The sequence below is a fragment of the Salmo trutta genome, chromosome 30, assembly GCF_901001165.1.
Source record: "Salmo trutta chromosome 30, fSalTru1.1, whole genome shotgun sequence".
NCBI lineage: Eukaryota > Metazoa > Chordata > Actinopteri > Salmoniformes > Salmonidae > Salmo > Salmo trutta.
Window position 1 is genome coordinate 5,040,156 of NC_042986.1, and position 14,577 is coordinate 5,054,732.

The 14,577-nt window shown below is 45.8% G+C and overlaps 1 protein-coding gene across 5 annotated transcripts in view; it reads left to right on the forward strand.

The window, feature by feature from the left end:
* LOC115168976 (histone-lysine N-methyltransferase PRDM16) overlaps nucleotides 1–14,577 on the forward strand; it is a 384,212-nt gene that overhangs the window by 335,709 nt on the left and 33,926 nt on the right. For all 5 annotated transcript variants that reach the window (XM_029724556.1, XM_029724560.1, XM_029724561.1 and 2 more), the window contains 4 exons: nucleotides 2,708–4,346; nucleotides 9,786–9,873; nucleotides 13,799–14,010; nucleotides 14,244–14,321. In XM_029724556.1, coding sequence (XP_029580416.1) covers nucleotides 2,708–4,346; nucleotides 9,786–9,873; nucleotides 13,799–14,010; nucleotides 14,244–14,321 — 2,017 coding nt within the window. The remainder of the gene's footprint in view (nucleotides 1–2,707; nucleotides 4,347–9,785; nucleotides 9,874–13,798; nucleotides 14,011–14,243; nucleotides 14,322–14,577) is intronic.

Consider the following 14,577-nt stretch of genomic DNA (forward strand, 5'->3'; position numbering starts at 1 on the left):
CCTCCGTGCCTCTCCTCCTCTTTTTGTTGTATGGGTAACACTTTATTTTGATAGTCCAGCTCATTAAGTTGGATAGAGGGTGCACTTGCATTGACAAAGATAGGAAGTGTGCACTCTTTCCCGGTCTATGGTCCCTCTGCAGCTGATATGTTACTGATTTGTTGAGCATCTTTAGTGGGACTTATTAAAAAAAAGGTGCTACTTTGTGTTTATTTTTGTAATTCTTTCGCCCAGTGTGTGTGTGAGTGAGTGAGTGTGTGTGTGTGTGTGTGTGTGTGTGTGTGTGTGTGTGTGTGTGTGTGTGTGTGTGTGTGTGTGTGTGTTTCCTTCTGAGGGGGGTAAAATGGGTTTCCGTCGTGGATCAACAGTTTCTGCTCCAGCTCCCCGTTAAAGGATGCTGGAAGCCATGATACCTTACCTTGTCTTCTCTCTCTTAACTTTCTGCTTTGCTTTTCTGTTTGTACCCATGTGCACATATGTGTGTATATGCTTATATACATGTATATGTACAGTCTGTATTCAAGCAACACTTCATAGAATATATTGTGAAAATTACCAGCTTAACAGTAGGTTTCCCACTGTGGAGATATGTATGTTGCCAGTCATAGTGATTAGTGATTTGTGATTTGTATAGATACAGCCTTTAGAGAAAAAGGCCCAATGTATGTACATGTATAGTGAGCGTGCGAACATAAGAACACCTGCTATCTCCATGCCGTAGACCAGGCCTGGGCAATTCTTTCCAATGAGGGCCACATTAGAATATATTTTTGCCATCGCGGGCCAGAATCATATTACAGGATTATACATCATGTGTATGACTGTGTTGACAGATATATCTACTGCAAATCACATCCAAATATGCTACTTATTTTACTGTTTTAACATGCACAGAAATAAACCACATCCATGTTCTCCTTTTGGTAGGTATTTTCATTATTAAACATGCAATGAACTACACAGAGGGAAAAGTATTCTGTGCATTCAGCACCAAGGACAGAACTCTTGTTAACGGATATGCACAAAAACACAAGAAAGAGGGAGAGCTCAAAATTACATTTAAACTACTCAATCAGTGTGAGGAGTGAAGTCCCTGATGGGCATTGACTAGAGCAGTGAAGTCAAGTATAGTTTCTGACGTCGCTATGCGCAGGATTGCTGAGAGGTGAGAGTCAGTAAGAGATGATCTGTGCCTTGACTTGTTATATTTCATCCCTGAAAATGTCTGTTCACATACATTGGTTGACCCAAACAGTACAAACATCTTCTGAGCATGACTCCTTATCTTTGGAAAGTTTTGTTCATCGAGAGAAGCATAGAACATCGTCAGTGACATTGTTTTGAATAGTTCTCCAATCACTGCATCAGACTGAAGATCGATAAGCTCAGACTAATAGTGTAATAGGAGTAATTTTCCCTTGAAGGCTTTGACAAGGCTGTGCATCTGATGGGCAAAAAAGGCCCTTCCCTTGTAGTTTGGAATTCAGTTCATTCTTGAGGGCCATGATGTCCACGGTGAAGGCAAAATCAGCCAACCATTCTTCATCTTGCAGTTGAAGGAAATCCACATACTTTCCTTTCATTTGCAAAAACTCAGCCGTCTACGACTTCAGGTCTCACACCCTTTTAAGCACCTTCCCCAAACTCAGCCACCTCACGTTTTTGTGGTAGGGGAGATATGCACGACCCGACTCTGTCTCCCAACAGTGAGACAAACTGCCTGTTGTTTAAAGATTTTGCTCCTATGAAGTTTACCACTTTAGTCACTGTATCCACAACATGGATCATTTGATGAATAATGCAATGCAGGAAAATAATTTTCTGATCTGGGTTCAGCTCAGCTACTTGATCTTTTATCCTTTTCAAAAGGCCAACGTTTTTTCCTTTCAAGTTTGGGCACCCATCAGTGGTCACACTGGATAACTTTTCAAAACTCAGTCCCACACACTGATTAAGTGTGTGGTTGTGCTCTTCATTGTTCCTTGTGGTTGTGCTCTTCATTGACTGCACTGAAGCAAGCTCCTCTGTAATTTCAAAACCTGGGGTTATGCCTCGTAAGAATATCAAAAACTGCGCCGTGTCACGAGCATCACTGCTCTCATCCAGGGCCAAGGTGAAATCCTTTACCTTGTCTTTCAACTGTTGTTCCATATTCTCTGTGATGTCCTCAACATGCCGTGTCACTGTTCGTCTTGACAGGAAAACATTTTCAAACAGCTCTTTCTTGTCGGGACAAAGTATTGCTGCAGAGTCAATTTAACATTCTTTAATGAATTCACCCTCAGCGAATGGCTTGCTATGTTTAGCAATTTTGTTGGACAGTACATAGCTAGTTCTCGCAATTCTGATGTTTGCTGAATGCAGTTTTGTGAAAAGTCCTTGCTGCTTTTGCAACTGAGAAAGCAACTCTTTCGATGCACTTGCCCTCTGCTCAGAAGACATATTCCTATATTTCTCTGCATGCTTTGTCTGGAAGTGTCGGGACAAGTTGTACTCTTTCAAGACAACTATGCTCTCTTTGCTCACTAAGCACACAGGTGGGTGCAACTCAATATTAGGAAGGTGATCTTAAAGTTTTGTACACAGTGTATATTATTTCTAAGTAGCCTAGTGTTGTATCTGTGTTAACTGTTGACTTGGTACTCTGAGTTAGTGACAGTGTTTAAATGGGCTTAACCAGGCCCGTGTGGGCTGTGTGTCTCCCCAGGCGAGGTGTGCCACAAGTCCTACACGCAGTTCTCCAACCTGTGCCGCCACAAGCGTATGCACGCCGACTGCCGCACCCAGATCAAGTGCAAAGACTGTGGCCAGATGTTCAGCACTACTTCCTCCCTCAACAAGCACCGGCGCTTTTGTGAGGGCAAGAACCATTATGGCCCTGCCGGGGGCCTGTTTGCTCCCGGCATCCCCATGAGCAGCCCCATCCTGGCCAAGTCCAGGTCCCATCCCCACCACCACCAACCGGGACTCAACCACTCAGGTCTGGCCTTCCCTGACTACTTCACCTCCCGGCCCCATCTTCACGCCAGCCTAACCTTCTCACCCGGGCCGCATGGCTTCCCCTCGCTCTCCCATGGCTTCCCGGGTCTCTTCGTCCCCTCGCTCTTCCCCCGACCGCCATTACTGCCCCCCAGCCCATTTCTGAAGAGCCCCCTGGGCAAGAACAGTAACAACGGTGGGAACCAGGAGGGCAAGCTGCCTCACAGCCCCCTGGATGGGACTCCACTGTCTCTGATCAGCTCTGATAGTCTCCTCAGCAGTCAGGAGAGGGAGGACAATGAGAGGCTGGAGCTGGCGTACAGAGAAGTCAAGGCCAAAGCCAAGATGTCGGAGGTGTCGGACGGCAGCGACCTGGAGGAAGTCAACACCACCAGCGGCACCGACCTGAACACCACCACCGGCACCGCCTCGTGTTCAGAGTTAGACAGCGGCGCTGGGAGTGAGTGGGAACAACGGGAGCGGATCAGCGGCACAAAGAGAAGGAAGAAGGCAGGCGTTAGAGGGGTGGTGGAGACAGATAGGGTGGGTCAGGATGGGCGGCCGGACAACGTGAGCAGCGGCTCAGTGTCGGCGGTGTCCAGCTCGGGCAACCTGGCTTGCGAGCAGCCCTCCTTCCTCTCGGTCGCCTCCCAGCACTCCTTCTTTCCGCATCCGGACGAGCAGGCACTGCCCCCCGCAGGGGCCACCGCTGCCACCGACTCCATCAAGGCCATCGCTTCCATCGCCGAGAAGTACTTTGGCCCTGCGCTCATGGGCCAGCAAGAGAAGAATATGGGCTCGCTGCCCTGCCATTCCATGTTCCCTTTCCAGTTCCTACCCAACTTCCCTCACTCCCTCTATCCCTTCACTGAGCGGGCCAGTGCCCTCAACCCCAGCATGTTCTTCAAGGCTGAGCCCAAGTCGCCTCGTGCGCAACATCCGCCACCCCACAAAATGGCTGTCTCTCGCACTGGAGAGCCATCGCCCTTCGACCTCACCACCAAGCCAAAGAAGGCCAAGCCGAAACTCCCGGCCCCCACCAAGTTGACCTCACCCAGCGGTAGCAGCAACACCCCCCTCATTCTCCCGGGGGATGAGGAGCAGCCACTGGACCTCAGCATCGGCAGCCACAGACGGGATGTGCACAACGGGGTAGTGGCCCCTGAGCAGCCGTCCAGCCGCAAGAACCACCGCAAGAAGGAGCACCCCGGCAGCCACCCGCACCAACACACCCAGCACCCCCAGGGCCACCCCCTCCACCAGCCCCTGCTGTCACAGCACCAGCAGCCCCTGGCCCAGCCGCCCCAGCAGCAGCCCTCCCTGCATTACACCAAGTCCTCGCCCTTCTTCATGGACCCAATATACAGGTATTTCAGCCCCACGGAGACCAGAGTCCTCACCAGACACTGTATGTATCATAAGCAACTGAAGTTGAAACTCATGTTAGAACCTATATTCAATATGCAGGCTATATATACACAATATACAGCAGGGTCCGAAACTATTGACAAACTCAATAAAGATGAGCAAAAATGACTGTATAAAATGAATAATGCAAATACTGAGATAAATTGAACAAAAATATGAACGCAACATGTAAAGTGTTGGTCCCATGTTTCATGAGCTTAAATAAAACATCCCAGAAACGTTCCATACGCACAAAAAGCTTAATTCTCACAAATTCTGTGCCGGTGGGGCTTTACTTGGCTCATTGCGCTCTAGCGACTCCTTGTGGTGAGCCGGGCACTTGCAGGCTGACCTCGGTCATCAGTTGAGCAGTGTTTCCTGCGACACATTGGTGCAGCTGGCTTCCGGGTTAAGCAGGCAGGTGTTAAGAAGCGCGGCTTGGCGGGTCATGTTTCGGAGGACGCATGACTCGACCTTCGCCTCTTCTGAGCTCATTGGGGAGTTGCAGCAATGAGACAAGATCGTAATCACTAAATTGGGGAGAAAAAGGGGGTAGTTGGGCTTACTGAGGAGTATTTCTGTCTGTAATAAAGCCCTTTTGTGGGGAAAAACAAATTCTGATTGGCTGGTCTGGCTTCCCAGTCCGTGGGCCTGTTTCTCAAGTGAGTGGGCCTATGCCCTAACAGGTCCACCCATGGTTGCGCCCCTGCCCAGTCATGTGAAATTCATAGATTAATCCATTAGCTTAAGGAATTTATTTCAATTGACTGATTTCCTTATATTAACTGAAACTCAGTAAAATCATTGAAATTGTGGGATGTTGCATTTATATTTTTGTTCAGTAGGTATTGTATGCTAAAAAAGGAGGAAATTATATTATTTATACTAATACATTTTCTCGGAGAAAGAGATTTTGTGCAAACGAAAATTCTCAAAAAGGTAGGGGTCAAAATTATTGACACTCCTGTTTTCAATACATTTCAATACCTCACCTTGCGAGGATAACGGCACTGCGCCTTTTTCTAAAATGTTTTATGAGATTAGAGAACACATTGGGAGGGATGTTAGACCATTCCTCCATACATAATCCTTCCAGGCCCTTGATATCCTTCGTCAGCACTTATGTACTGCCCTCTTCAATTCAAACCACAGGAGACTGCGATGGCCACTGCAAAATGTGGATTTTGTGGCCAATTAACGACATATTTGATTATTCTGATGTGTGCTTGAGGTTATTGTCTTGCTGGAAGATCCACTTGTGGCCAAGTTTCAGAGGCAACCAGGTTTTTGGCAAAAATGTCCTGATATTGGGTGAAGTTCATGTGGGCCTCAGGACCAGTGAAAGCAAAATAGCCCCATAACATCAAAGATGCACAACTATATTTTACAAGTAGGTATGGGGTTGTTTTTTGCTCATACATTTTTATTTACGCTAAACCCACCACTGGTGTGCGTGGCCAGAGACATATTTTCATGTCATTTGCCCAAAGCACAGGTTGCAATCCAAGTGCCAATGCCATTTAGCAAACTCCAGCCATTGACATTTTTTGGGATGACTTAAAAATAGAGCTCTTTGACCATACACACCAGAGGTGGGTTTGGCGTAGAAATGAAATGAGAATGCATGAGCAGAAAATAACCCCATACCTACTGTAAAATATGGTGGGGGATCTTTGATGTTATGGGGCTATTTTGCTTCCACTCATCCTAGGGCCCTTGATAAGGTCAACGGCATCATGAACTTTACCCAGTACCAGGATATTTTAAACAAAAACCTGGTTGCCTCTGCCAGGAGGCTGAAACGTGGCCACAAGTGAATGTTCCAGCAAGACAATAGCCCCAAGCACACAGCAAAATCGACAAAGAAATGGTTAATTGGCCACAAAATCAACATTTTGCAATGGCCCTCTCAGTCTCATTGAAAACCTGTTGGTTTGAATTGAAGAGGGCCGTCCATAAACACAGATGAAGGATGTCAAGGATCTGGAAGGATTCTGTATGCAGGAATGGTCTAACATCCCTCCCAATGTGTTCTCAAACTCATAAAATATTTTAGAAATAAGATCAGTGCCATTTATTACAGTGTCAAAATTGACAACAAAGTGTAAATAGGAACATTTATGTTTGAAACCTCAGTGTGTGACAACAAATAAATGAAGGTTAGGTTTGGATTACAATTATGTCAACAAATCATGCACCCTTTTGCCAAGCTCCACGTGCATATTGCCCCTTTGCCCACTTTGCTTCCCGTCAGTGAATGGGGCTTCATCGCCCCCAACGCGTTCAAAGGATCACGGGGCCTATACGGATTGACCATACCTCCACATCCAAAGTTCTATGGTTAGCATGCCCTGCCGAAGGACCCTAGTATGCAGTCAGAATAGATGCTTGGAGTTCGTCTGTCCCCAACTGTCTGCACCAGTAATGCTAGCTTGGTGTGCAACGACCGGTGGTGGTGAGTATAACCAGAGATACTGGAATATAATGGCCTCTCTTGTATAATTTAGCTACAACGTTAGATAACGTTATTACTGATTATGTAGCTAGGTAGCCATCTCTTGATAAAGTGAGGCAGGCTAGCTATTGTTAGCTAGCGAGGCGGCCTAGCTAATGTTAGTTAGCGAAGTAGACTAGATAACGTTAGCGTAGCTAACTAGCTAGCTACCGCTACAATTTAGTTAGCTCGTAACTCATACGAGTGTATTGTCTAGATAGTGCTGGTTATGTAACGTTATCATTTTTTAAAGCTAGCGTCGTGAGGCAGGCTATCTAGCTAACGTTAGCCAACAAGTTGCATTTGCAAGTTAGTTCGTAACTCATACAAGTGCATTCTATATTGTCTAGGGCAAGACTAAATAATGGATGCAGCTATAGTGGTAGCTAACCCATGTCTAACATGCTGACCACACCACTGGCGTCGCATACGCGATCATTGCAAAATAAATGTACACATACATGTTATTCAATCATTGCACCCACACTGGTCGCGAGCGTCTGCGTGGCCAGGCGCTAAAATAGAACTTAGTTCTATTTGTGACGCTTGATGCAGTACAAGTCCTGCCTCTCCCATCTCCTCATTGGTTTTTAGGAGCATATACCCACATCGGTGATTGAAAGATGAACTGAGGTTCACACTCCAGTCCAGTTGGTGGTGGTAATGCACCTTAAAGTTGGTTGCCAACTGCCAAATAAAGTCCAAAGAAGAAGAAGGAGCCTGAAGGAGGAGAGATGACTAGAAACATACTCGGTTTACCCTTTTATCTGTGGATTAAATGTCGGAGTAGAGGACCTTGTGCATTTCATGTAAAAGAACAACCCAATGTTTATATCCCAGGACAAATTAGCTAGCAACGACAAGCTAGCTAGCTAAATTGCCATACATGTTTAATGCTTTTTGAACTGTCCTCAAATTAATATAGTTGGTTCAGAGTTTGTTTGTCAAACTTCAACATAGTACCTGTTTGTGTGTCAGATATGACCTATCCAAACTGCCGTTGGTAATAGAACAGTGACTCTATGTATGTGTTCACAGAAACATGTATGGAGGCAGCACATGGAGACTTGCAAGATGATGTGATGAAGTCCAGACTGACAGACGGGCTTGATACTGATGTCTCTAAATGGAGAGGGACCTGGCACTCGAAATTAAAATTTTACTAGACACAACTTTTACTTGTCTTTTTATATTATTGAATTGAATGGTATCAGTAAATATGGGGAGGGAGAAACCCTGTGTATTCCTCACCCAGATCAGGGAACTCCTGTTGTATACGAGACACCGCACAGGGAGGTATGACCACCCTGACATGTTTGCCAAGGTAGCCCCATTACCACCAGACAGAATGCACATAGGCACAGTATCTGTATCGGCTGGGAATGACAATGAAAGGTGAAAGGTGCACATTGTTATATTAGCAGAACGCTGCTTTTATGGTATTATGTAAAGCAGGGATGTCAAACTCATTCCATGGAGGGCCTAGTGTCTGCAGGTTTTATTTTTGTCCTTTCAATTAAGACCTAGACAACCAGGTGAGTGGAGTTCTTTACTAATTAGTGACCTTAATTCATCAATCAAGTACCAAGGTTCAGAGCGAAAACCCCCAGACACTCAGCCCCCTGTGGAGTGAGTTTGACACTGGATGTAAAGGGTTTATTCTACATCGACCTGTTACTACATTTGAAGATTATCAAAACACTTAGTTTAGAATATCTACATAAATTCATCAATTGCATTCTTCTTATATTACCTTGTAGGCTACTGACCTATGCAAAGCTTTCTCCGGCATCTCACCATACATCTGCCTGTAGTTATTGAACTCAACCTGAGGTTTGTTTGTTGTGATTGAGTGGGGGGAAACAGCTGCGGACAAGGTTCTGACAGATGGGTGTGTCTTGGTGGTGGCAAGGACGCACCCAAGACACACCTACATCAAACCACACCCCCAAGCCAACTCACGTTTGGCTTCTGTCATAGCCATCGGAATTTCTTGAGAAGCAAAACAAATAAAAACTAGGCGAAATCAGCGTGTGCAGATCCCAGCATGCCCCAAAAAATTAGGTCAAATTAGTGTGTGCAATTCCCCTTTAAACAAGATCCCTTTCTCTGAGCAATTCTATTAGTATAAAGTAATTTCCCATATTTTTAGGATACAATATACACTGAGTATGGAGAAAAAAGTAAGAACACCCGCTCTTTCCATGACAGACTGACCAGGTGAATCCAAGTGAAAGGGGAGGGGACAGGTTAAGCCTTGAGACAAATGAGACATGGATTGTGTATGTGTGGCATTCAGAGGGTGAATGGGAACGACAAAAGATTGAAGTGCCTTTGAATGGGGTATGGTGGTATGGCAGTAGGACATCCAGCCAACTTGACACAACTGTGGGAAGCATTGGAGTCAACATGGACCAGCGTCCCTGTGGAATGCTTTCGACACCTTGTAGTGTCCATGCCCCAACAAATTGAGCCTGTTCTGAGGGCAAATAGTCTTTTTTTTTTTTTTATCAATGGTGTCAATAATTTCAGACCCCACTATACATACAATATTAGTATAATATTTCCAAATCTCTATGTCAGTGTTCTGACTGAACTTTTCCGATCATGAAGTAAGAGAAAAGGGCTATGTTCCAATGTCCACACAAGAACACCACCAAGTGCATAGTAGCCATTGGTCAAGGTTGTAGGTTCAATCCCCACAGGGATCACATACACATATTAAAGATATATGAACTCACTGTGCCCTTAACTGTAAGTTGCTTTGGATCAAAAGTGTATGATTAGTGGCACATTTCATTATCAATATTATAATGATATTATATGGGAATGTATTGTGTGAAGTAGTGCACATTTTCCAGTTGACCTCTGACCTTCGTACGTAACCCTTGTCCTTGCTGTCTAGCAGGGTGGAAAAGAGGAAGTTACTGGACCCTGTAGGAGCTTTGAAGGAGAAGTTCCTGAGGGCCAATTCGCTTCTCTTCCATCCACAGGTACACACGCACACACGCACACACGCACACACGCACACACACACACACACACACACACACAGGGGCCGTGTCCGAATACCCATACTTGCGATGTAAATAGGCATTTTAGGTATAAAAAAATATAACATTTTATAGTATGTGAAATTTCAAAATTAGAGTATGCTTAAAATGCCAGGATGTTATAGTAATTTCGGTTTTTCATCTAGTAAAATTTGCTGCACACTTTTGAGGAAGATAATCATCTTTCCAGACTCACACGTTTAATTGCTGATAATCAGCTGTTAATGAGATAAGGGGACGCACTGGAAAGAATTGTGGGAATCAATGCAACATTAGATGACGCATTCTTAGGATGCTAGTATGTTGATATTTGTTGCTTAGTGCATTCGTTTTTACTAAACAGTACTTTCTAAAAGGTATGTAGTACAATTATTACACAGTATGTAGTTTTAGTAGGTAGTAGCAAAGACATATTCCGGACAAGCCCAGTAACTGACTGACTGGTTGATGATTGACTGATCATAGATGTGTTCATCTATGACTTTGAATAGATGAGTAGAGACAGATTGAGAAAACTGGTGACCAAGTTGAACTCTCGGGCATGTTATTAGAATCAATATCTGGTTTTGTCCCAACAAGTTACACTATGACAATTCCCACAAACCCACTCCTGAAACCCTCCTGTCCTGCACATCATTCCCACAACGCTCCCAAAGCTTGAGGCCAACGGTCCTGAAACCCCAATGTTATTTCTCAGGGGCTCCGTACAATTTCTTCCTCAGAATTCCACCGCCTCCCACCTTACTGCACAGAAGGTAAAAAGTCTGCTATCGCGTCACCCCTTTGATAATCAAACCACATTGCTTGGCTTGTCACCGAACCCTTCCAACCATTCCCACGTACCAAACAACTTCTCAGTGGCAATAACAAGAATGATATGTATTTGGACAGTCCAAATAGTCCATCTGTAGATGCTCTACAGATGGTCATACCATCAACAAACTATCTGTTAATAAGCAACTGCTTGCTAAGGTTACTGTTAGGGTTAGGTTTAGAATAAGGGTTAGGGTAATGGTTAAGGTTAGGGTTAAGAGCTAGTGTTAGGATAAGGGTGAAGTTTAGCGAGGCACTCACACACTGTCAGCGAGGAGCGTGCACACAGAAATGCTCAAGGACATAGTGCAGACCTTAAAGAAGTACTGTGCAAACAAACAGCCATGAATGGCCTGTTGAAGCAACCTTCAACTAGTTCTGGGACAGAAGATGTCCAAGCACTATTTATATGAGGGCCTATTTATAGGAGGCCCTCTGCTATCCCAACCATCTAGCCTCAAGTCCACCCAGCTGTCACAACACAATGATGGGATCGCTCATTCACAAATTCATCGAACGGCGATTCAGTGCAAATAAATAAATTACGACAGCACATCTGTCCCCTGTTGTATTCTCAAACCAGGAAGGATGTAAGCTGTTTTTGGCAAATCCCAGGGGGCTCCTCACGTGTCTGCAACTGTGCGATAGGTCAGGATGGTGCCTCTCAACAGCACTCTTCCCTTCTTCCCTCCCTCGCTACTTCCCTCGCTTTTTCTCTCTCTGGCCCCGCTACCAGGCACTCATCCCCCTTGCCAACACAGTTTGTGATTCAATTAACTTATCAAGGCCTAATGTGCGACTGGAACAAAAGAGTGCAGCCTGTGCAAGACCTTTAAACAGGTCAACATTAATTTAAACAGGACGTTTACTCAGAGCATACGCAGACCAACTGGCAAGTGTCTTCTCTGACATTTTCAACCTCTCCCTGACCGAGTCTTTAATACCTACAGGTTTCAAGCAGACCACCATAGTCCCTGTGCCCAAGAAAGCGTAGGTAACTTGCTTAAATGACTACAGACCCGTAGCACTCACATCGGTAGCCATGAAGTGCTTTGAAAGGCTGGTCATGGCTCACATCAACACCATCATCCCGGAAACCCTAGACCCACTCCAATTCGCATACCGCACCAACAGATCCACAGATGATGCAATCGCAATTGCACTCCACACTGCCCTTTCCCACCTGGACAAAATGAACACCAATGTAAGAATGCTGTTCATTAACAAAGCTCATCACTAAGTTAAGGACCCTGGGACTAAACACCTCCCTTTGCAACTGGATCCTGGACTTCCTGAAGGGCCACCCCCAGGTGGTAAGGGTAGCCAACAACGCATCTGCCACACTGATCCTCAACACTGGGGCCCATTAAGGATGTGTACTTAGTCCCCTCCTGTACCCCCTGTTCACCCACGACTGCGTGGCCAAACATGACCACAACACCATCATTAAGTCTGCTGATGACAAGGGCCTCCCAAGTGGCGCAGTGGTCTAAGGCACTGCATCGCAGTGCTTGTTGTGCCACTAGAGATTCTTGGTTCGAGTCCAGGCACTGTCACAGCCGGCCGTGACCGGGAGACCCATGAAGCAGCGCATAATTTGCCCATCGTAGTACGGGTTAGGGGAGGGGTTGGCCTGCAGGTATGTCCATGTCCCATTGCGTACTAGCGACTCTTGTGGCGGGCCGGACACAGTCACCAGGTGTACGGTGTTTCCTCTGGCTGGCTTCCGGGTAAGTGGGCATTGTGTCAAGAAGCAGTGTGGCTTGGTTGGGTTGTGTTTTGGAGGATGCACAACATGATCTTCGCCACTCCTGAGTCTGTACGGGAGTTGCAGCAATGAGACAAGACTGTAACAATTGGATACCATGAAATTGGGGAGAAAAAAAAGGGTACAAAAAATATATTTTTTTTGCTGACGACAACAATGGTTTGCCTGATCACCGACAACGATGAGACAGCCTATAAGGAGGAGGTCAGAAACCTGGTAATTTTTTTACATTTTAGTCATTTAGCAGACGCTCTTATCCAGAGCGACTTACAGTAGTGAATGCATACATTTCATAGAATTCTTTTCCTGTGCTGTGGTAATGTGGTGCCAGGACAACAACCGCTCCCTCAATGTGAGCAAGACAAAGGAGATGATCGTGGACTACAGGAAAAGGAGGTCCGAACAGGCCCCCATTAACATCGACTGGGCTGCAGTGGAATGTTTAGAGAGTTTCAAGTTCAAACACACTAAGACAGTCATGAAGACAGCACGACAACACCTTTTCCCCCTCAGGAGACTGAAAAGATTCGGCATGGGTCCCCAGATCCTCAAAAAGTTATACAGCTGCACCATGGAGAGTATCCTGACCGGTTGCATCACCGCCTGGTATGGCAACTGCTCGGCCTCCGACCGCAAGGCACTACAGAGGGTAGTGCATACGGCCCAGTACACCACTGGGCCAAGCTTCCTGCCCTCCAGGACCTATATACTAGGCGGTGACAGAGGAAGGCCCTAAAAATGGTCACCGACCCCAGTCACCCTAGTCATAGACTGTTCTCTCTGCTACCGCACGGCAAGCGATACCGGAGCACTAAGTCTAGGTCCAAAGGCTCCTTAACAGCTTCTACCTCCAAGCCATAAGACTTCTGAAAAATGTATCAAATGTCCACCGGACTATTTACATTGACAACCCCCCCCTCCATTTGTTTTGTACTCTGCTGATTCTAGCTGTTTATTATCTATGTATAGTCACTTCACCCCTACCTACATGTACAAATTACCTCGACTAACTTGTACCCCCGCACGTAGATTTGGTACCCCCTCTATATAGCCTCATTATTATTATTTCATTGTTACTTTTTATTTACATTTTTACTTTAGATTATTTAGTAAATATTTTCTTCACTCTATTTCTTGAACTGCATTGTTGGTTAAGGTAAGTAAGCATTTCACGGTAAGGTCTACACCTGTTGGATTTGCGCATGTGACAAGTACAATTTGATTTGTTGAGAAACAGTTAAGTTCGTTACTAAAACATGATTGTACATTTTCCCCTATCTACAGCTACAGTATCTTTACCATGGTACACCTTCTTTACCTCAGATGTCAGCCATGGAGAGCATGACAGAGAAGCTGGAGAGCTTTGGCGCCCTCAAACTGGATGCCCCGCCCAACTTGCTGCAGCACTCGGCCCACCCACTCTTCAACTTCCGCTCGCCGCCGCACTCCCTCTCCGACGCCATCCTCCGCAAAGGCAAGGAGCGCTACACCTGCAGGTAGGCACCCACCAGCGATTTTTGTTTGTCTACTTAAAAAAAAGATATATGGGATCAACATAAGATATTGACGCCATGCTCTCTCTCCCTCTCTCACTTTCCTCGCTCCCCCATCTCTCTCTTTCCCCCTTTCCTCCTCCCCCATCTCTCTCTCTCTCACTTATCCCGCTCCCCCATCTCTCTCTCACTTTTCCCGCTCCCCCATCTCTCTCTCTCTCTCTCTCTCTCTCTAGGTACTGTGGGAAGATCTTCCCCAGGTCAGCTAATCTTACCAGGCACTTACGGACACACACAGGGGAGCAGCCCTACAGGTAAGCCATTCCTCCTCTCTCCTCCATCCCTCTATACCGCTGACAGAGGCCTACTCCACCCAGTCAACCAATGATGACATCACGTCCTTCCCACCTGATTTATTCCTCCTCGTTTGGCAATCAAAACAGGCCTTCGTAACGGACACACACATACACACACACTCAAATGTGCTGATTCGGCTATACACACACAGCATAATGATATATACATATATATCATGGAGGGAGGGAATAGGGTGGTAGGGAGGGATGGTGG